This window comes from Panthera pardus, unplaced genomic scaffold (genome assembly GCF_024362965.1).
Source record: "Panthera pardus isolate Hobbes unplaced genomic scaffold, ASM2436296v1 HiC_scaffold_12, whole genome shotgun sequence".
Lineage (NCBI taxonomy): Eukaryota > Metazoa > Chordata > Mammalia > Carnivora > Felidae > Panthera > Panthera pardus.
Genome location: NW_026526677.1, coordinates 98793100 through 98814350, shown reverse-complemented (window position 1 = coordinate 98814350; position 21251 = coordinate 98793100). Strand labels below are relative to the sequence as shown.

Sequence of the window (21251 nt, the reverse complement as noted above, 5' to 3'; positions counted from 1 at the left end):
CAAGGTGCAAACTGCAATTTTTAGCTTAAACAAACAACTAACTGGGACACCTGGGTGGCTCAGTCAGTTGAGCCTCCAGCTCTTGATTTCCGCTGTCATGATCTCACACTTCATGAGTTTTGAGCCCCTCATTGGGCTGTGCGCTGGCAGTGCAGAGCCTGCTTGGGATTCGCTCTTTCTCCCTCTCTGTTCCTCCCCAGCTTGTGCTCTCTCTCAAAATAAATAAATAAACTTAAAAAAACAAAACAAAACAAAAAAAAACTAACCTTGTATATTGTCCTTCTTCAGGTCTAGCCGTTCAAGTAAGGGAATGAGGTAGGCACCGCTCTTGCCTGTTCCATTTTTTGCTCTAGCTAAGATATCCCTACCAGATAAAGCAATGGGAATGCTCTCCTCCTAAGAGACAAGAAAATGAAAATTACTCATGAATAAAAACAATAAATAAGGAAATTATTCTTTAAATGCACTGAAGGTATACCTCTTTGGTACAACTTTAAAGTGTCTCACATTTGCATTTTACAAGAATAGGCAGAGGTAAATTACCAGCCAACGTCATCAACATTGCCAACCAATACTGATCAGAACTGCGTACAGTATAAACTGTATCCCAATGTAATACAAACTGTATATGTGAATTTGTACGTGCAAGAATGTGTATGCCTAAGGAATCTGGGCATCTAAACAAAGAAAACAACAAATGAAAAGGAGGAACCTGGGCTGACACACAAATAAGACTTGAATAAACAAAAAAAGCAAAGGACATCTCACAATTAAAAACTGGAGAAGAAGTGATACAAAGAATACAAAGGTAAGACTGTACGTTTTGAGACTAGGAAGCCAATTTAAATTTAAACACAATGAAAAATTGTGCCTTGGGCAGCCCATCCTTGCAAAAAATAGTTATCAGCTAGAAAGTGTAACTTTAGTTCCTATTTGATTTTATTACATAAGTTCACAATGTCAATGTCAATGTTTTCACATGCAACTTCTCTGTCCTGAAGCGTGCTCAACTGGAGGCCCAATTCTATTCCAGTTATCTCCATCGATGGTCACATCAGAGACTGACTTTTCACTTTCACATTTAGCTTACTGTGTCAAGTGTATTTTGTAAAGATAACATTTCCTATTTGGACAAATCACCTAAATAGCAAAGGCCTCCCCAAAATTACTGAAAATTAAATATTCATATACAGAGAGAAATTTAAAAATGAGAATAGGTATCAACAGGGAGGAAGCAGAACACTTCCATTTCTAAAACTAAAAATTTTAATTTCTAAAACCAAAAAATTAGGAAAATAAATTAGGAAAGAGATTTATTACCACTTTAACAGTTTCTATGCCTGAGCTAATAACCAAAAGAAGTATCTCTAGCACTTTAAAGTTATTATACAAACATTTAAGTAATAAACATCATTACTTGCATTTTTTTCCACCGTGGTACTCATTCTACCTAGAACCCATCACAGGAGTCAGATGGGTTCCATATTATCAGAAAAAGAAACATAGCTGCCAAAACAACGTAAAAAATGGTCCAATGACAATACTCTGTTACCCTCTCTTCCTACAATCAGCATTAAGCACTCTGCTTATCACAGTAAAGCAGGTCAAAGAAAAATCCTTGGCTTTGACTCTTTGGTCTTAATCTCCTCCTACTTTGAGTCAACTCTGTTAATCTTCAGTTGCTCTGAAGGCCTATTACCTCCACGGTTCATTTTATTTATTTATTTGTTTGTTTGTTTGTTTAATTTATTTATTTAAGTAACCTCTACCCCCAATATGGGGCTCGAACTCACAACCCTGAAATCAAGAGATGCATGCTCTCCAACTGAGCCAGTGAGGTGCCCTATCTTCTACAGTTTTTAAATAGGCTACGTGCACACTACTCAGTTCTAGAGCAGGATAAAAGGGTCTCCCAGTGACATCCTGAGTCAGGTTCTTTATTTTTCTTTATTATTTTATTTGTTTAAGCAGGCTTCACACCCAGCCCTGAGCCCAACACGGAGCTTGAATTCACGACCCTAAGATCAAGACCTGAGCTGAGATCAAGAGTTGGACACTTAACTGACCCAAGCCACCCAAGCAGCCCTGGAGTCAGGTTCTTTAAAAGAATAAAACTTTTAATAAAGTGACGCAGGTCAGCATTAGCTTAGGGGTATCCTAATTCCCATTTTGGGTTCACCTTTTAACTTGGATTAAGGCACAGACTTCTGTTCCCCTGCACTCCCTGATAAGGGCTTATAGTCTACAGAAACTGTTTAAAGTTTTTTTTGTTTTTTAAACCAAGTAAACTAGTCTTTAAGATACAGATATATATGCCCCATATGGTAACCATTATGATTAGCAAGCAGGGAATTCAATACATCCACACCGTCTCACCACTGTTTCCTAGGAAGATTAGGTAATATGAAGAAAGAGAATTCAAGTCAGGTTCAGACAGCTTTGAAACCCAAGAGGAAATCATGGGAGCTACCAGGGAGAAAAGAAAGAAGGAACGAAACAAAAAACTTTAAAAACTTACTGTGTGCCCGGCACTCAGATACTTTATATTATTTATATCCTTTCAAGTTAGGTACTTTGTTTTATAATGAAAACCTCTCCACACAAAAACGTGTCCATGAATGTTCACAGTAGCATTATTCAAAATAGCTAACAGCAGAAAAAAACCCTGTCGACTGATAAACCGAATGTAGTATAGCCATACAACAGAATTATTATTCAGCAATACAAAGGCAAGGACTGATACATGTTACAACATGGATGAACCCTAAAAAATGCTAAGTCAAAGAAGCCACTCACAAAAAACCATATATGCTAGGATTCCATCTAGATGAAATGTAGGGAACAGGCAAATCCATGGAGACACTAAGATTAGTGGCTGGTTAGGGCTAGGGGAAAATGAAGGGAGACTGCTAAAGCAGCTTCTTTTTGAGGTGATGAAAATTTTCTAAAATTGATTGTAGGGGCGCCTGGGTGGCGCAGTCGGTTAAGCGTCCGACTTCAGCCAGGTCACGATCTCGCGGTCTGTGAGTTCGAGCCCCGCGTCAGGCTCTGGGCTGATGGCTCGGAGCCTGGAGCCTGTTTCCGATTCTGTGTCTCCCTCTCTCTCTGCCCCTCCCCCGTTCATGCTCTGCCTCTCTCTGTCCCAAAAATAAATAAAAAACGTTGAAAAAAAAATTAAAAAAAAAAAAAATAAAATAAAATTGATTGTAGTAACAGTTGCACAACTGTGAATATACTAACCCACTGAATTATATGCTTTAAATGTGTGAATTCTGTGATATGGGATTTGTATCTCAATCAAGTTATCAAAAAACCCATGACAACCCTACAATCTGAGGTCTGATTTTGCCACCTTATCTCCCCAAGTCCATGTTCCACTGTAAGGTCTAGGGACTTATCCACTAAGTATTCGTTGTGTTTTGGTTACCCTAGGATTCATTTTCCCTTTCCCAGTAGCACCCTGACTTCCATCTGAGGAACTGCATCTCCCCACCGGACACTCTAGCCAAAGAGGAGACCTCAACTGAAGCCAGGCCAGCTCCATGCTCCCTTCTTAGAATTTAAATTGTTAAAGTACATCCTATAACAATTTGTAGCTTTCTAAGCCCTTCACAGCTGCCTCAGTTCTTGGTCTATTCCAAGTGTGTTTCTCCAGATTTTTCTCACTCTTGTGAACTCCTCTGATACTCTTTCAAGAAATTTCCCTTTGCTTAAGTTAGCCCAAGCTGGTTTCTGTTGCCTACAACCAAAGCACAGTATACTTCCCAATTTCCTAATACTGAGAGGCATTTGACAAAAGTGTCTTACCTAAAAAAACTGAAAATTGCCCAATTAGCTGCTTTTGGAGTAGCTGCTTCTTTATACCTCCTAGTGCTAGGGAGCCGTAACAATATTAATCTCAGGGGAAAAGATACTATGACTATGGTGGAGAAGATGGCAATGGTTCTCCCATCCAAGTACTAACCAGGCCCAAACCTGCTTAGCTTCTGAAATCAGATGAGATCAGGCATGTTCAGGGTGGTATGGTCATAGACATAGGTGGTATGGCAATGGTTCTCATAGGTATCTAGTGCTACCCAAAAAAAAAGATATGGAAGATAATAATTTCAAAAATATCTCTAACTTAGGAACACACTCCAATTTTGCCACAGTAACCAATGAGGAAATACTTTTAAACACTTTTCTGCAAAGTTAGGAAAACAATTCCTAGAGTCATAAGAAATCTACATTAGCAAAAGGAATGATTTGCAAAGGATTAAGGATGCTATAATTCCTAGCTATCAACAATAAACTATCAATTTTTATTAGACCTGGTTGACAAAATAATTTCTCAAAAGAGTTGAGAAATTTTGTTGCCAACAACAAGGAACTTCCATGTTTCCCTCAATAATGGACTACTTGCCATTTTGTCATTATCTAAAGTCTTCAAAGGTTGTACGTAGGGTCTGGAAGCAGTAAGAGCTGTCATTTTCAACCATCTCGAAGTAAATAGTTGACCCTTGAACGAGGGAATTACAGGCACTGTTATCCTCCCTCCCGTTCCACCCCTCTGCATCGCGGCAGACTCAAAAATCCATGTATAAATAACTTTTGACTCCTCTACAACTACAAACAGCCTACCGTTGACTGGAAGCTGATATTGGTAAGGTAAACAATTAACACATTTTGTATGTTATATGTAAATAAATAAAGTAAGCTAGAGAAAATACTAAGGAAGTTCTAAGGAAAACACATTTACAATACTGAAAAAAAATCTGTGTATAAGTGGATCCATGCAGTTCAAACCCTTGTTGTTCAAGAGTTGACTCTGTAAGGCTTCGCGATGCTAAGCAGAATAAAACAGTAGATTCTTAGGCCTTCCAAAGAAGTCTGGGCTCCTATAAAGCTATGCCTTTAGAAAGGCATAGTTATGCTAGCTCTGGGGGATAGCATTCAGAACTAGAACTAGAGTCACAGATGGTTGCACCAAAGAAAGATGTGTGGAAGCAATCTGTAGTATATATGGTTCCAGACTGTCAGGGTACAATCTTTTTTGAGGATATAATTTTAAGTGCTTCACTGTCCAATAATCTTACAGCCAACAAAGTCACCATCTCTTAAAAAAAGATTCAAATGCAGATGACACCCATCTGATCCAAAAGGCTTTTGTATTTGGGGAAAAAAATGTCTGGACAACATTGTAAAACTAAGTAATATAGAACACCTTAAAAACAACTGGAAAACAAGGAGAGAAAAGTAGGTAAGAACAGAATGAATAGAAGACATCCAGTCATGAGGTTAGATTTTACTAGAGGGTTTCTAAATTTCTTTGTTTCAAAATCTTAATATTTATGGTTTGTTAAACTGAATTAATTCTAAGGACCATCTTGTATTTTCCACAGATTCTCAGGCAAAACAATAGTGAAGAAAAAGACAATGGGAATGGTGGTCCCAGGTATCTAAAATAATACTTTATATCTGTACACTGCTTTGCTATGTCAAAATAGTTTGTTTACAGGGGTACCTGGGTGGCTTAGTTAGTTGAGTGTCTTACGTCGGCCCAGGTCATGATCCCATGCTTTGTGGGTTCGAGTCCCACGTGGGGCTCTGTGCTGACAGCTCAGAGCCTGGAGCCTGCTTCAGATTCTGTGTCTACCTCTCCCTATACCCCTCCCCAACTCTATCTCCCCAAAATAAATAAACATTAAAAAATATATATTTTGTTTAAAAATTGCATTTGATTCTCACAAAAACCCTGTGAGGAAGATTACTTATTTTTATTTTACAGAGAAAGCTAGATGTGAGACTAGTTAAGTGGCTAGAGAGATAACTATCTCTATGTTATATTAATACTCAGACGCGAACAACAATGTCAATTTTAGGGGTGCCTCGGTGGCTCAGTTGGTTTAGTATCCAACTCTTGATTTCCGCTCAGGTCATGATCTCACGGTTTGTGAGATCAAGCCCTGCATTAGGTGGGAAACAGGAGCCAGCAAGGCTCCATTAAGAATTCAGTCTCCTATGGGGCGCCTGGGTGGCGCAGTCGGTTAAGCGTCCGACTTCAGCCAGGTCACGATCTCGCGGTCTGTGAGTTCGAGCCCCGCGTCAGGCTCTGGGCTGATGGCTCGGAGCCTGGAGCCTGTTTCCGATTCGGTGTCTCCCTCTCTCTCTGCCCCTTCCCCGTTCATGCTCTGTCTCTCTCTGTCCCAAAAATAAATAAAAAAACGTTGAAAAAAAAATTAAAAAAAAAAAAAAAAGAATTCAGTCTCCTAAATGAACCACTGTCTTTTTTTTTTTCTTTTTGAGGAAGGCAGGGGCATTTATTCCTTCCTGCCTCCCCCCATTTCCTTTGTTCATAAAACAAGTCTATGGAATAACAACCCATACCAATTATAGAGCATTCAACATCTATGAGGCACTATACCAAGCATACTAACATGAATGACCTCACTTAACCTTCACAACAACTCTGTAATATATATCATATATACTGTTATATCAATTTTACAGGCCAGGAAACTGATGATTAGAGAGATACCTCAAATAATCAACTTAGAAAGGAGGGGAGTCGGGAATTCAACCTGGACAGTCTGACTGCAAAGCTAGTGCTGTTCAATAGTTCTACAGACCAAGGTTGCATGTGGACATGTCAACCGTAATTTCACAACATTCTAAATAAATACTACTGAGTATCAGAAGGCCCATTTCCTGCCATGCACCTGAATACTGGAGATACAAAGTTGAATGATACAGTCCCTGTAACAGAAGACTCATAAAACTTTCATCCCTGTAGATAAAATGGATTAACATGAACTACATTATATAAAAATAAATTCCGCAGTATTTTTAATGTATGTACTCAAATTGTCTGATGATACATAACTTTATCTTGATACTTTCTCCAACCATAATAAACCTCTTTAGTTCGTCCACAAAGGCACACAAAGTTTAGAATCTCTAGGCAATCGCTATCCCAGTGTCTCTGGCTTAGAATATGGATCACTTCTTCCAGGTCATTCCATCTTCTTTTAATGGCTACACATATACACAATTTCAACTAGAAGAGGGCTCATCACAGCACACTGAAATTATCTGTACAGTTAGTAGTCTCATCCACCTGGCTGTGAGGGCAGGAACCCTATCTGTCTTGTTCATCACAGTATCTCCAGTGTCTAACATTTTCTGGGTCACTCAGTACATGTTTGCTCAATGAAAAAGTGCTCATTGTCACAGGGTTTGTCCTTACTACAGCCCGGAACCAACACTGTCAATTAACATGCATGTTTAGGCCTACATGTATGTGTGTGCACATACACATTTCCACCTAAAGAGTCAAGGAGCAAACGGTGCACTCAGTACTCAGATGTAAGTCTCTAATACTGCTGTCCCAAGACAATGAGGGTTCCCTGGAGAAATGACTGATTCCAAGGCTGGGATAGCAGAGGTGCAGATAAGCTTGACACCATGATATACCAAAAAAGGAAGTACTCAAGGAAAAAGAGGGGATAGTGAGGAGGGGACAGGCAGAGCACAGAGGATTTTTAGGGCAGTAAAACTACTACGTGTGATACTACAATGATGGGTACATGTCAGCATACATTTGTACAGCATACTATACAAAGTACACCACCAAGAGTGAACACTAATGCATACTATAAACACACTACAAACTTTAGGTAAGGTTAAGAGAGGTTCCTTAGTTATAATAAATATATCACTCATGTGAGGGATGTTGAAAATGAGAGGTTATGCATGAGTAGGGACCAGGGTTTATGGGAAATACCTTTTCTGCTCAATTGCTATGAACTTAAAATTGCTCCAAAAGATAGTCTATCAGAAAAAAAGCAGGGGGGGAGGGAGTGGGGGGATATTACAAAAACACAGAAACCAGCTTGAAGGAGCTCACCATAGCCAAATATGGGACAATTTGGCCACAAAAATACCACCAGGGGAAAAAAAATCCATGCGTCCACACTGATAACATATAGCTACATGAAAAGATATGGGAAGGCTCTTCTTCACAAGGCCAAACATGCAAGGAGCACGACCATTGGAAATCCATCATTACCCACCAGAGTAAAGATTAAAGTATGCAAGAATCAACAATGGATACTAAGACTAAGGGGAAATTCTGATGGAAGAGTAAGATACCTGCATGGTCTTAAAGGCTCCCCATAGACTGCTTATTAGTTTTAAGGGAAGGGGGGAAAAAAACAGTTAATTAGGGGTGCCTGGGTGGCTCAGTCAGTTAAGCGTCCAACTTGATTTCAGCTCAGGTCATGATCTCACAGTGAGATTGAGCCCTGTATTGGGCTCCACACTCACAGCATGGAGCCTGCTTGGGATTCTCTCTCTCTTCTCTGTGTCCCTTCCCTGCTCACGCATGTGCACACACTCTCTCTCTCAAAATAAAAACTTAAAAAAAAAAATCAGGCACCACCTTGAGAGGGTAACCAAAATTAAGTTCACCATTGAGAAACAGATGGACACTGTATATACCTCCCAATGAGGCAGCTTGAGAAGGCTACAACATGACTTCTACAGTATCCTGGCTAAGAATGCATAGCTTGAGTCTCATCACATACAGACAGGAGACAAACCCAAAACGAGGAATGTTATACGTTAAAAAAAAAAAAAAAGACTAGGGAAATGCTCGCAACTGTAAAACGTTAAAGAAATGTAACTAACTCTATGTAATACAGTTTCATAATATGATATACCTGATCCTAGGATGCATCCTGTACAGAAAAGAAAAATAAGTCCTATAAAGGATATTTTAGAGTCAATTAAAAATCAGAATACAAATGACAGATGAGATAAAAATACTGTATTAAACTGACCAAAGGTAAGGACACTACGGTTACTCACAGGCACCTAGGGGCGCCTGGCTGGCACAGTTGGTAAACAGGTTACTCTTCATCTCAGGGTTGTGAGTTTAAGCTGCACGCTGGGCACAGAGCTTATTTAAAAAAAAAAAAAGTCCTATTCTCAGGAAATATACACTGAAATATTTAGAGGCAATGGGCCACGATTTTGTGACTTATCCTTCAAATGTTCAGAAAAAGTGCCTATGTGTACACACACACAAAAGTGTTGGTTAACTGTATCACCCACACATATCAAAAAGTATGGATTGCTTAACTCACAATATTTTATATGGATAAAAACAAGAAACATACCTGAATAGGAGATGGCTTTTCCCAGCCCATTTCAAAAATTCCCATCAGTAACTCCCGTTTCAAACAGTAATCTTCAAACTCATTTCCTTTTGTGGAGGTCACATCCTACTCAGGCAAACAAAAGAAATAAAACAACAACAAAATAATAAAGTACAACTGTGTTCCTTAGGTAGCTAGTATGCTTAAGAAAATTTGTTTCAGGGACTAATTTTTTATCTACCCCATTTAAAATATAAATATATGCAAATTGCTTGTCTCGATCTATATTTCAAGTATTCCTAAAGAATAATTCCTAAAGAATAAATAACTACTCTTTAACATACACACAAATCATTTAAAAATTGTTTTGGGGTGGGGATGCCTGGGTGGCTCAGTTGGTTAAGCGGCTGACTTTGGCTCAGGTCATGATCTCACGGTTCCTCTAGCCCCATGTCACACCCTGTGCAGACAGCTCAGAGCCTGGAGCCTGCTTCAGATTCTGTGTCTTCCTCTCTCTCTGCACCCCCACCCCCCAACTCATGCTCTGTCTCTCTCTCTCAAGAATAAACATTAAATTTAAAGAATAAAATAAAATGAAAATTGTTTTGGTGAGTGGTGCCTGGATAGCTCAGTGGGTTAAGCAGCTAACTCTTGATTTCAGCTCAAGTCATGATCTCACAGGTTCATGAATTCAGCCCCTTTGTCGGGCTCAGCACTGACAGCGCAGAGCCTGCTTGGGATTTTCTCTCTCTCTCTCTCTCTCTCTCTCAAAATAAAGACATAACCATTTAAAAAATAAAATAAATTGTTTTGGGGAAAGGCCACCCTACGGTCATATTCTTCTGAGGACTGGTAGAATACCGTTATTTTTACAAATCACAAGATGTGAAGTCAAACCCTAACTCCCACTCACTGCCTACAAATATCCTATCCTAAATAAAGGTTTCTCACACTTAGCACTATTGACATTTGGGCCAGAAAATTCTCTGTTGTAAGGGGATGTCCTGTAGCATCCCCCCAGTTGAGTTTAACCAGCTGAGTTAACCAAAAATGTCTCTAGCTACTGCTAAATGACCCCTAAGGGACAAAAATCACCCCTAGCTGGGAACACTGTGCTAAGAGAACTAACCTTTCAACCTTCCTTTTCTCATCCACTAAACAGGGTTAATACCTAACCTGAATCTTACTATGTCGGTGGGAGCAAAAGAGAATTTTGAGAAAATGCCTTGCAAATCCTGAAAGTACTCTGTAAGTTAGATAAAATACACACGTGTAAACACAGTATTTAATATACAGACACACATTACCGTATTAATAGAATTCCTCCAAACAGTGAAAAATTTCGGCAATTCATCATATATAATCTATATAATTTCAACCATTTCAACCTATTTCAGAGTAAATACACAATGCCTATTGTTAAGTAACTACCTCATTTTTAGAGTTTCCACACCACTTTTCCACTTGAATTTTACAACCAACTTACCGAAGTTTTGATTCTTAGATCCTTTGGAGGGAGTTTTAAAGTCTTTTTCCAGTCATCACCAGGTCTACAGAGAATACAGTAAAATTGAAGCATGAGAATTCACAGGATCACTCTTTTCTTTTTTAATTTTTTTTTTTTAACGTTTATTCATTTTTGAGAGACAGAGCATGAGCGGGGAAGGGGCAGAGGGAGGGAGACACAGAATCTGAAGCAGGCTCCAGGCTCTGAGCTGTCAGCACAGAGCCCAATGTGGGGCTCGAACTCACGAACTGGGAGATCATCACCTGAGGCGAAGTCGGACACTCAAGTGACTGAGCCACCCAGGCGCCCCCACAGCATCACTCTTCTAATAATACAAAGATGATTCACCATAATTATAATACAGTAAGTTTAATGTATTGCTATTTACTTCAGAATACGGTTAACAGACATAAACAGCTTTAGAAAAACCGCTCTTCTTACAAAAGAACAACAATCTAGGGAGGATTTTAAAAAAATCAAAAATAGAAGGGAACAGGCAGGGGCACCGTGGGTGGCTCAGTTAGAAGGACATGTGACTCTTTGATCTCAGGGTCATAAGTCTGAGCCCCAAGTTGGGTATAGAGATTACTTAAATGAATAAAACCTAAAAAATAAATAAATAAATAAATAAAAAGAAGGGAATAAGGCACTTAACCCCCCCCCACCCCCACTTTTTTTGGACAGAGAGTACCCGGGCCAGGGAGATGGACAGAGGGAGGGAAAGAGAGAATCCTGAGCAGGCTCCACACTGAGCGCAAAGCCCAACACAGGGCTCAATTCCATGATTCCAGAACCATGACCTGGGACGAAATCAAGAGTCAGATGCTTAATATACTGAGCCACCCAGGCACCCCTGGGCATCCATCCTCTTAAGAGCAGCAGTGTAATATACAGTACAACTGTTCTCAAAACTGGTAACCCATGTGTTTTGTTTGATATACATAGTGTGTTTTCATTTAAATTAGTTGCCAACATTTAAACATTAAAAGATTTCATATAAAAGTCCACATTCTGACTTTTCTTGAAAAAACTGGAAGCTTCATCAACACTAGTTCCAAACTTCTGCATGTCAACAGTTTGAAAGAGCTTAATAACTGGGAGTTTAAATCAAGCAGCAGACTCCTTTAGTCAGAACAAGTAAGTACCCTCTCATTTGGCACAGTCTCCTGTAAGTAAGCATCTGAGTTTCTAACTTCTGATGACTAGTTAAAACTAAGGGCTCTAAAGTTTCAAAACTTTAGGTTTCAAACCAGGTCAAGCCCTGACTCTACTATTTATTATTTCTGTGATTTGCAGCAGTTACTTTTCTAAGCCTCTAATTCTCTCCTATATAAAGTGGGTTAAGAATTATATCAAATAGGGGATGCCTGGGTGGCTCAGTCGGGTAAGTGTCAGACTCTTGATTTCAGCTCAGGTCATGATCTCACGGCTCCTCAGATCAAGCCCTGTGTCTGGCTTGCGCTGACAGTGCAGAGCCTGCTTGGGATTCTCTCTCTCCCTCTCTCTCTGCCCTTCCCCACTCCTACATGCGCTCTCAAAATAAATAACCATCAAAAAAAAAAAAAAAAAAAAAAAAAAAGAATTATGGAGCGCCTGAGTGGCTCAGTTGGCTGAGCGCCCAGCTTTAGCTCAGGTCACAACCTCACGGTTTGTGAGTTCAAGCCCCACGTTGGGCTCTGTGCTGATAGCTCAGAGCCTAGAGGCTGTTTCAGATTCTGTGTTTCCCTCTCTCTCTCTGCTCCTCTCCTGCTCATGTTCTGTCTCTCTCTCTCTCTCAAAAATAAACATTAAAAATAATAATTATAGCAAATAATTTATATAAAGCACTCAGCACAGTGATTGGCAAAATAAGAAGTCAGCATTAGCTGTTAATGAACACCTCCCGATCTATTTTACTGAGAATGTTTGAAATCATGAAAGAGAAACATGTAAAACAAATTTCCCTTTTGCTCAGGTGAAAACTTCAAATTACACCCAAAGCATCTAATAGGGAAAAAAAAATGTCAATAAAGCAGACAATGCTTTCCACTGTGTCATCTTTATAAAATAAACAAAAGTTTTCACTGATTTCATTATAGCAATTCTTATATAATCAGAGCCCTCAAAACATCTCAAGAGTCTTGATTTAGAAAGATGAGCCATTTTCCTTAAAGCTAGGTCCCATGTAATTTAAGATACTGTAACACAGGTAACTATTTGCTACTAATTCCAAGGGTACCAAAGTCTTTCACCTCTGCCTACAAAACACACCAAGGTTTTTGAACAAAAAATTTAGTTGTACATCCTAGTAGGCTAACTTGCCGCTGTCAAATTCAATATATAAAGTGAATAAAAATGCAGAAATACAATGGAAAATCTTACCACATGGAACTTATAATCCTAGGAGAGAAAAAACCCAAACTATTTAAAATGAGAAAATAAGTGATAAAGATAAGTATTAGAAGATTTCTGAAGACAGTGATGGGATCTAGAAAGCTTCACAGAAGAGGACAAACTGAGATTTAAGGAACCCAAAGAATTAGGGGCACCTGGGTGGCTAGCTGGTTAAGCATCCAACTTCGGCTCAGGTCATGATCTCATAGTTCTTGAGTTTGAGCCCCATACTGGGCTCTCTATTGTCACAGGAGCCTGCTTCAGATCCTCTAGATCCTCTGTCTCCCTTCCTCTCTGCCCCTCTCCTGCTCACTCACTCTCAAAAACAAACATTAGGGGCGCCTGGGTGGCTCAGTCGATTAAGCTTTCTACTTCAGGTCAGGTCATGAACTTGTGGTTCTTGAGTTTGAGCTCCGTGTCAGGCTCTGTGCTGACAGTTCAGAGCCTGGGGCCTGTTTCGGATTCTGTGTCTCCCTCTCTCTCTTCCCCTCCCCCGGCTCTCTCTCTCTCTCTTAAAAATAAACATTAAAAAAAAAAAATTAAAAAAAAAAAAAAAGAACCCAGAATTAAAAAGAAACCATTAATCCCAGGATGAGCAAAAGAGAGAAAGCAAAATCTACTGTTGTCTCAAGCCAGAATTTAGGTAGAAAATAATGAAATAACACAGCTTTATGTTTAAAAATAGCCTAGGAGCTCCTGGGTGGCTCAGCTGGTTAAGCGCCTGACTTCAGCTCAGGTCACGAAAGTTCGTGAGTTTGAGCCCCACGTCGGGCTCTGTGCTGACAGCTCAGAACCTGGAACCTGCTTCAGATGCTGTGTCTCCCTCTCTGCTCCTCCACAACTCATGCTCTGTCGCCCTCTCTCTCAAAAATAAACATTAAAAAAAATTTTTTTAAAGATGTCCTAAATTTTGCTAACCTATTCATATTTTGTCAAGAGAAACTACAATTTAGAAAATATTTTTGATTTCTATACTAAAGCATTCACCTTAAAAATCATAAAATATGCACAAGAAATAACAACATGTATTGATGCCAATTCTCTCAATGACCAAATCAATTCCATTGGAAGTTAATTTCTACAGGTCACTAGCAAATCACATAGCAGTAACCATCTCTATGATATTCAAGGGCTACTTTTCTTTAGAAGTGCTTCTTAGGTACGCAGAAGATCTAGGTTGTAGTAATACATACACTTTAGTTCAGTGAAGCCGTTTCATCATATGAAGATTTCAAGAGTAAATCAATCTCTATGACTAGAATCTTAATAAAGCCAAACATGAAGTGGGGTCAAGAGTCGAACTAACTGAATCTCTAGTCTATTAACTGAATCTCTAGAGTGATAGTTATCATTCAAATAATTTAAAGTGTACACTTAGATGACAAATAGCAGATTTAAAAGAAAAAATTATTCTGTGGTAAGATGAGGCTCCTAAGTTTTTAAGAGTCAACAAAGGGAATTGGGACTATTCAGAGATGTACATTTCCCTGAGTTCAAAATCTTGAGTTCCCTATGATACATAACAGCTTGTAATACTGTATATGTGTAAAACGAGAAAGCTTATAAAACAAAACTAAACTACAGGTAACATAATCTTAAAAAAAAAATAAAGTAACATTATCTAAAAAAAAAAAAGTTATGGATAAATTTCCTCTCAGTTAAGTATGACTCAGAAGGCTGGATAAGTCTTTAAATTTAAAACTTGAAATTGGCTCTAACTGCCACTTCATCTAGGGTAAGGTACAGTTACAACACTAGGGAAAAAGCCATACTGGCAAAAACAAGATGAATCTGAGCTAATTATGAAAGCCAGAAATGTTTCAAAAAGTAATGTATACAAAATTAATATATATCATCTGTGTCTGTTATTTAACAAGCCTGTATTAATTACGACAAAAATACATTATTCCATTGCAAATACCCACTGCCCATAATACAAAGCCATCTGTCCTCTATTTGCAATCAAAATGGTTAAATAAGGTATAAAGTAGTCAACAAAGTAACAAAAAGAAATCTCCTTGGTCTCCCAAGTGTGTTGATTTATTCTAACACTTACTTAATAGTGGTGGTCATACTCTGTGCTTGCTGCTGAGTGCCATTATTGATTGTGTTGGTATTTTTCAGCTGGTTCATCTGTTGCTGTGTCTGTGTGCCCCCTCCTCCGGGGCCACCACTGGGCTTCACAGGGCCCCTCAGCTGACCATTTTGACTGGAAAGACCCATTATAACAGGGTTCTCTGTTCTGGCCGTGCTCATGCTGTATTAATTGCAAAGGTGTCTCTTTCAAACTTCAAAACTTTTGAAAGTCAGTAGAGAAACTGTAATAACAGTTTATTAGGCTCTCCAAAACGAAGAGATAAATATAAGTCTTGCTCAATATATGAGTCCTTTATTGCAATGCAGGCAAGCACCTGTAAGTCTCTGAACGGTAAGCAGCAGTAACTTGCTCTCATGCACCGAATCAACTTTTTATTTTTTAAAAAGCCCTCTAACAAGGTTGAGTTATGTATCTGAATTCACTCACTTCAATCTGAAACAAAGAGAAAGTTTAATTAGCAAACACAGGAAAGTTAGAAACTTTCCCTTTTAAACAACCCCTTTAGAGGAAATCACTCTATTAAAGAATTAAAAATATAGATCTACTTAGACCAAAACTAACCATGCTACGAGAGACACACAAAGATTAACTGCCTCAAAAACCGGGCCAAATGAGACCAATCTCAAACATTTTAAAATGTCAGTTCAAAGCAACCCAAAGATGATTAGGTAAAAAGACATTGTGATTAAATTAGCATTAGTTGTCAAATGATAATATCTTCCCTTCAGTTTCCTCCCTCATGAATTCTTTAAAAGTCCCTGACACCTCTAAAAGTCAATGATTCATTACACTTAATTGCATTACAACTCAAAGAAGTATCACACAATTTTGCTAATTGTAAAATTAGTAAAATTTACAATACACATCTTAGAACAAGGCAAGACAATGTATTAATTTTTTTCCCCTACTTCTGACAGCAACTGAGAATTCTTGAAATTGAGCTTTTGACTTAACTTTATGCTTTCAGGAAGAAAACCCCACATTTGTGCCTTTATGAATTTCAACCATAGAAGTTGAACTTCATGAAGAAAAATAAATTTTCTTTTTTCTCTTACGTTTTGCCCTTTAAAACTATAGCTGAAGTAGTCAAGAGATACACGTCTGTATGTCACAATCTTTTGCTTGAGAAAGAGCCAAGAAAATCTTTAGCCACCTTAATAAAATTTGAATACTCAAAAACTATTAGCCACATACATTGCCAATAACACTTTTCAAAAAGTATATCCTAAGTTGAAATATTTGCTTTGTTATCAAATATACTTATCTATAAAAACACAAAAAGGAAATTGCCTGTTGAAAAAAATGTGGTAAAAACTAAAATACACTAGTAACTTTAACCAAACTTTCCAAGAAATCCAGAGTACTAATTAATAGTTGTTTTAAAAAAGAACTGGCCAAACTGCCATTTTTAATTATTTCCCAAATCGAACTCTTATTTTACAATGTAGTAAATAAAACAATTTACAAAGGCCAGAAAATAAAGGACTACTCTCTTCGGTTCTTTTTAAACTCCTTCATATTTCTTACCAAAAATACACCAGCTTATTGATTGGTGTTGATTTTCTGGCCAAACACCAAGGATTCAAAAACAATAGAACTTTTCTAAAAGACAACTGGTTATGTCTTTTTTAAAAATTGTAAATAAAGTTGCTGACAAGCAAATCCTGATTATTACATATACAAAGCTGTCTATTCTAAGTCTCTTAGAATCTGATCCCTGATGCAGGCCGTGGTTAATAGCATTTCAAGGCATTAAACAGTTTCCTGTATTGACAGGTTTATATTATGATCAACAATATCACGGAGTTCACACAAGACTTGTTCGCTTGCAAAGCAGTAAGAGGATGAAGAGGGCAGCCTCCAAAGATTAAAAGATATCATTATTGTCCCTCCAGCACGTAAGACCTCCTATCTCCCCAGATCCAAAATGTAACTAGTACTCCCTTCTCACTTGAACCAAAACCTGCACTGCAGCTTTATGTCTCAGAGAAGGAAATAATCCTCCTACCCCTTCCCAATTTAGCCTTGCAAGTTACATTCTACATTTTCAAAAATACGAACGAAACGTAGACTAGCTGGGAGGAGCCCCTTGCCGAGTTAATTACAGCACTTCCCAGATTGTAGTTAGCAATTGACAGTTTCACACCCCAAACAGTATCGTCATCTCAGACAAGAGCTTTTGTTTGCAAATGCGGCGCAGTTTCTCTAAGCTTGGTCTGCAAGTTGGAGTGACTGTTCTATTTTGAAGGGAAGAGGGGACCGTGGAACAGAAAAGGGGGTGAGCGCCGAGGGAAAGAAACAAGCCAGTGATTTGAGCCCCGTAATAGTGGGGCAATAATTTCTCGCTCCCCCCGTACGCCTCCCTCCCCCCCCCCCAAAATCCTCACACACTTCAAGTGAGCCCCCTGTGACCATCAACACAAAGGGGTTGGGGCCCTGTAATCGCATCTGCGCCACAAGAGCAGGGAACCAACTCCGCGGACAGAAAACAATAGGGATTCCCCCCGTAAGGCCCCAAAGAGAAACCCTTAAAGTCAGAAAGCCCCTCTTTTCCTCCACGACTCGGGGGCTCCACAATCGGTCTCTTGTTACCGACCTACGAGGCCTTATTCCAACCAAACAGCAGCGGGTCCTCTTCCAAAGCGAGCCCTCCGACACTGCATATCCCTGCCGCCCCCTATAGGGCCGCCTCGTACCCTATAACCTCCACCATCCCCCTAAGTCCTTGCCGCCCCTGTGGTCCCACATCCCCTCGACTTCCATAAAGCTCCTCCGAGTACTCCGCCCGCTCCCTCTCCGGACCCCGCCGCGCACGACATTCCCATATTCGACTCCTCTCAGGCGCCCCCACCCCACACGGCAGCCGTCCGCCGCCCGCCTTCCTCCCCGGGGCCCGGCCAGGCCTCAGGCCTCCGCCTCAGAGCGCCCCCCACGCCAGCCGAGGGGCTTCTCGCGGCCCCGGCCGCACCGCTGACCTCGACCCCACCACCTCACCCCACTCCCCGCGGCTCGGGCCCGAGTCCTACCACCGAGGCCACTCCCGCTCGGCACCCTCGGTCCTTTATTGTTGACTCGAAGCTCCCAAAATGGCGGCGGCTCCTTCCTCCTCGGAAACCTCCGCCCGCCCCCACTCGGCCCCTCGCTGCTGCCTCCTCCTCCTCCCGCCCCCGCCCCCGCCCCCGCCCCGCTCCGGGGGCCGCTCCGCAGGGCCGCCCGCGCCCGCCGGCTCTCCGGCCGCCCAGCCCTACCTCCGCCGCTGCCCGCTCTCATGGCGCCGCCAGAGTCGCCGCCCGGGCTGAGCTAACTCGGCTGCTCTGCCCCTCCCCCGCCCGCCCGCCGCCCCCCTCCCCCTCGCCTCCCCCTCCCCCTGCCTGTCCGCATGGCGGCGGCGGCCGCGGCTCCTCCTACAGACAAGATGGCGAGAGCTCCGCCACCGCCGCGCCAGCCTCGGAGTCGCGGCCTCCCGGCTTCGCGGCCGGAGGGACGCGGGCCGGGGAACCTCCCTGAGGGGAAAATGGACGGCCGTGCTCTCACACAGATGGGGGCCCCGATGACGGAGACTCGAGGGGGCAATACGGGTTCCTTTCTGAGCGGGAAGCGGGGCTGGCTTTTTCCACAGCTGAGGAGAAATGAGGGGGACACGGTGGCCGGGAAGAGTCCACCCTGTCTTCGCCCCTTGGCAGTGGAAATCTGGGGTTGTGACCAGAGGAGGAGCTGCTTGTTCCTGAGCAAGGACTCGTTCCGAGAACGAGCCGTCCGGGCCGCGGCTGGGGGGACAGGAGAGCTGACCTGACGTCCCCCGCGGGCCGCGGAGGCTGCTGCAGGACCGGGGTGTCGCGTCCGAGCCCCTCCGGGCGCGCCTCCACCCAGGAACGCGCGGAACTAGTGGCCCGGAGGTGTCGGCGCGCGCCCGGAGGTGTCGGCGCGCGCCCGGGAGTGGGGACCGGAAGGGGCACGAGGGATGGGGGCGCGCGGGGGCCCGGGGCTGCGACCTGCCTGGCCCCGGGAGGCCAGGCTGGGAGACGCGGCGGGGGGGTGGGGGGGGGGTGGGGGTGGGGGGAGCCGGCCTGTCCCGAGGGGAAGGGAGAGCTGCTGAGGAATCACTTCTGGTGGAAGTAGGAACCAGAAGGCGGAGGGCGATTCTTCCCCAAGGCCTGACTCTCCTAGGAAGCTATTCCAGTATTTGTGCCCATAAATACTTGTCATGTCCTGATGCGTCGGGAGCGCTATTTTGTCCCAGCTAAAACAAAAATTTGAAGCTGGGAAGCTTCCTAGGTCAAAAGAAGAGAAAAACCTGGGTCTCCCTCAGCCGAGAGACAGTACAGGACAATGGCCAGACCGTGTGCAACAACAGAACTCCGACCCTCCACCTCTGCAGCAACCGGCTTGGGAAGCCAGACCACAGCCTCTGCAGCGACGGGCCCAGAACGAGCAGCGCTTGGTCACTGACTGCCAGCTTCCCCGGTTTTTGCCCCTGCTTCCAACCCGGGGCCAATCAGAGAAAGCCAAATATGTTCCCCAAACCAATCACAGAACAGCGCCTCTTCCGGTTAGCCTGCCTCCGGCTTCTCAGGCCAACAACCTCCAATCAGAGCACACCTCAAGCCTCCCCGTTTTCCCTGCCTGCCGTTGAGTACCACCAAACTAAGCGAAGGTGGCCGGCTCCCTCGCTTAGCCAGCAGTGAATAAATAGCCTGTTCTCCTTTGGTCGTCTTTGTTTATTTTCACACAGCCAATGGAAATGTAGTACAGAAGTGTAAAGAGCCTATTCTTGAGATCACGAAGAAAGTTCCCCTTAGAACTTTTTTGTTATAAATTTAAATTTAGAATGTCATCTCCCATCCAGATTTTAAAACATCCACTCATGCAAGGGAATAACCCTGCACCTTGTGCCCGTCCTAGAGAGAGGATGGCTAAGTTGTTCCTTTTTATTTATTTATTTATTTTGAGAGAGAGGGAGTGGCACAATTGGGGGAGGGACAAAGAGAGGGACACAGAGAGAGAGAGAGAGCATCCCAAGCAGGCTCAGCTCGGTCAGCGCAGAGCAGGGATGTGGGGGCTGGATCTCAGGAACCAGTGAGATCATGATCTGAGCCCAAACCAAGAGACGGTCGCTTAAAGAACTGAGCCACCCAGGTGCCCCTGTTCCTTAATAAAATATTAAAGCGTGAGGCCTTGTTTGCCTCACTGCCTTTCCAAGTAGCAGGAATGTGAAGGGAAGGAGGGCAAAAATAAGTGGGAGGGAGAGGAGCCTAAGAATTTAAAACAGGCCACTGCTTGCTGGTGGGTCTCTTTGCCCAGGCCACTCAAGAAATGAGACCAGGGGCGCCTGGATGGCTCAGTCATTTAAGCCTCCGACTTCAGGTCAGGTCATGATCTCACCATTCCTGCGTCTGAGCCCCGCATCAGGCTCTGTGCTGACAGCTCAGAGCCTGAAGCCCACTTCAGATTCTGTCTCCCTCTCTCTCCGACCCTCTCCTGCTTGCACTCTGTGTCTCTCTCAAAACCAAAGAAACATGAAAGAAAGAAAGAAAGAAAGAAAGAAAGAAAGAAAGAAAGAAAGAAAGAAAGAAATGAGACCAGGCAAAGGAAAGGGTTTTGTGTTCACAAATAAGTGATTACTTTCAAAAGGAGTCTGGTTGAGGTCATGACAAAAAACAAAAGTGAGGAGGGAATATGAAATAGCTGCCCTTTCTCACCTAGGAATCCTGCCAGGGCTAAAACCTTTAATGATTCTGCATAATGTTCTTGTAAGATACTCAGATATCCTTACAACTTACTTATGTCAGCCCTTTGCAGTTTTCTGGTAAGAAGCATAGATGGTGCAGAATTAAGCTACGAATCCTTGGATCTTCTTCTGGGTTCCATTTCAGTGTTTGGTAGGTCCAGTCTTGCTATCTCCATATATATATGGAGAAAAAAATAATATATATATATTTTTTTTTCTCCCCAGTTCAAACAGATTAGTGAAAATGTGACACTTTAGGAATAGAGATGAATTATATGATAATGTACACAGTATCCTTATATTTATAAATTGTATTTAAGGGGTGCCTGGGTGATTCAACTGGTTAAGCAACTGAAACTCTTGATTTCAGCTCAGGGCATGATCTCACGGTTCATGAGTTCAAGCCCC

At 42.0% G+C, this 21251-nt stretch overlaps 1 protein-coding gene across 5 annotated transcripts in view; it reads right to left on the bottom strand.

Moving 5' to 3' along the window:
- DDX6 (DEAD-box helicase 6) overlaps positions 1-18926 on the bottom strand; it is a 36739-nt gene extending 17813 nt beyond the window's left edge. For 2 of the 5 annotated variants that reach the window (XM_019468977.2, XM_053900412.1), the window contains exons 1-5: positions 18142-18251; positions 15074-15547; positions 10624-10687; positions 9159-9263; positions 267-396 (exon numbers count right to left, since the gene is read on the bottom strand). In XM_019468977.2, the coding sequence (XP_019324522.1) occupies positions 267-396; positions 9159-9263; positions 10624-10687; positions 15074-15273 (499 nt within the window). In that variant the 5' untranslated portion in view covers positions 15274-15547; positions 18142-18251. Of the gene's footprint in view, positions 1-266; positions 397-9158; positions 9264-10623; positions 10688-15073; positions 15548-18109; positions 18252-18363; positions 18444-18904 lie in introns of those variants that run through there. The other 3 variants (XM_053900415.1, XM_053900413.1, XM_053900414.1) reach the window with 3 other exon arrangements.
- Between the last annotated feature and the right edge of the window lie 2325 nt (positions 18927-21251).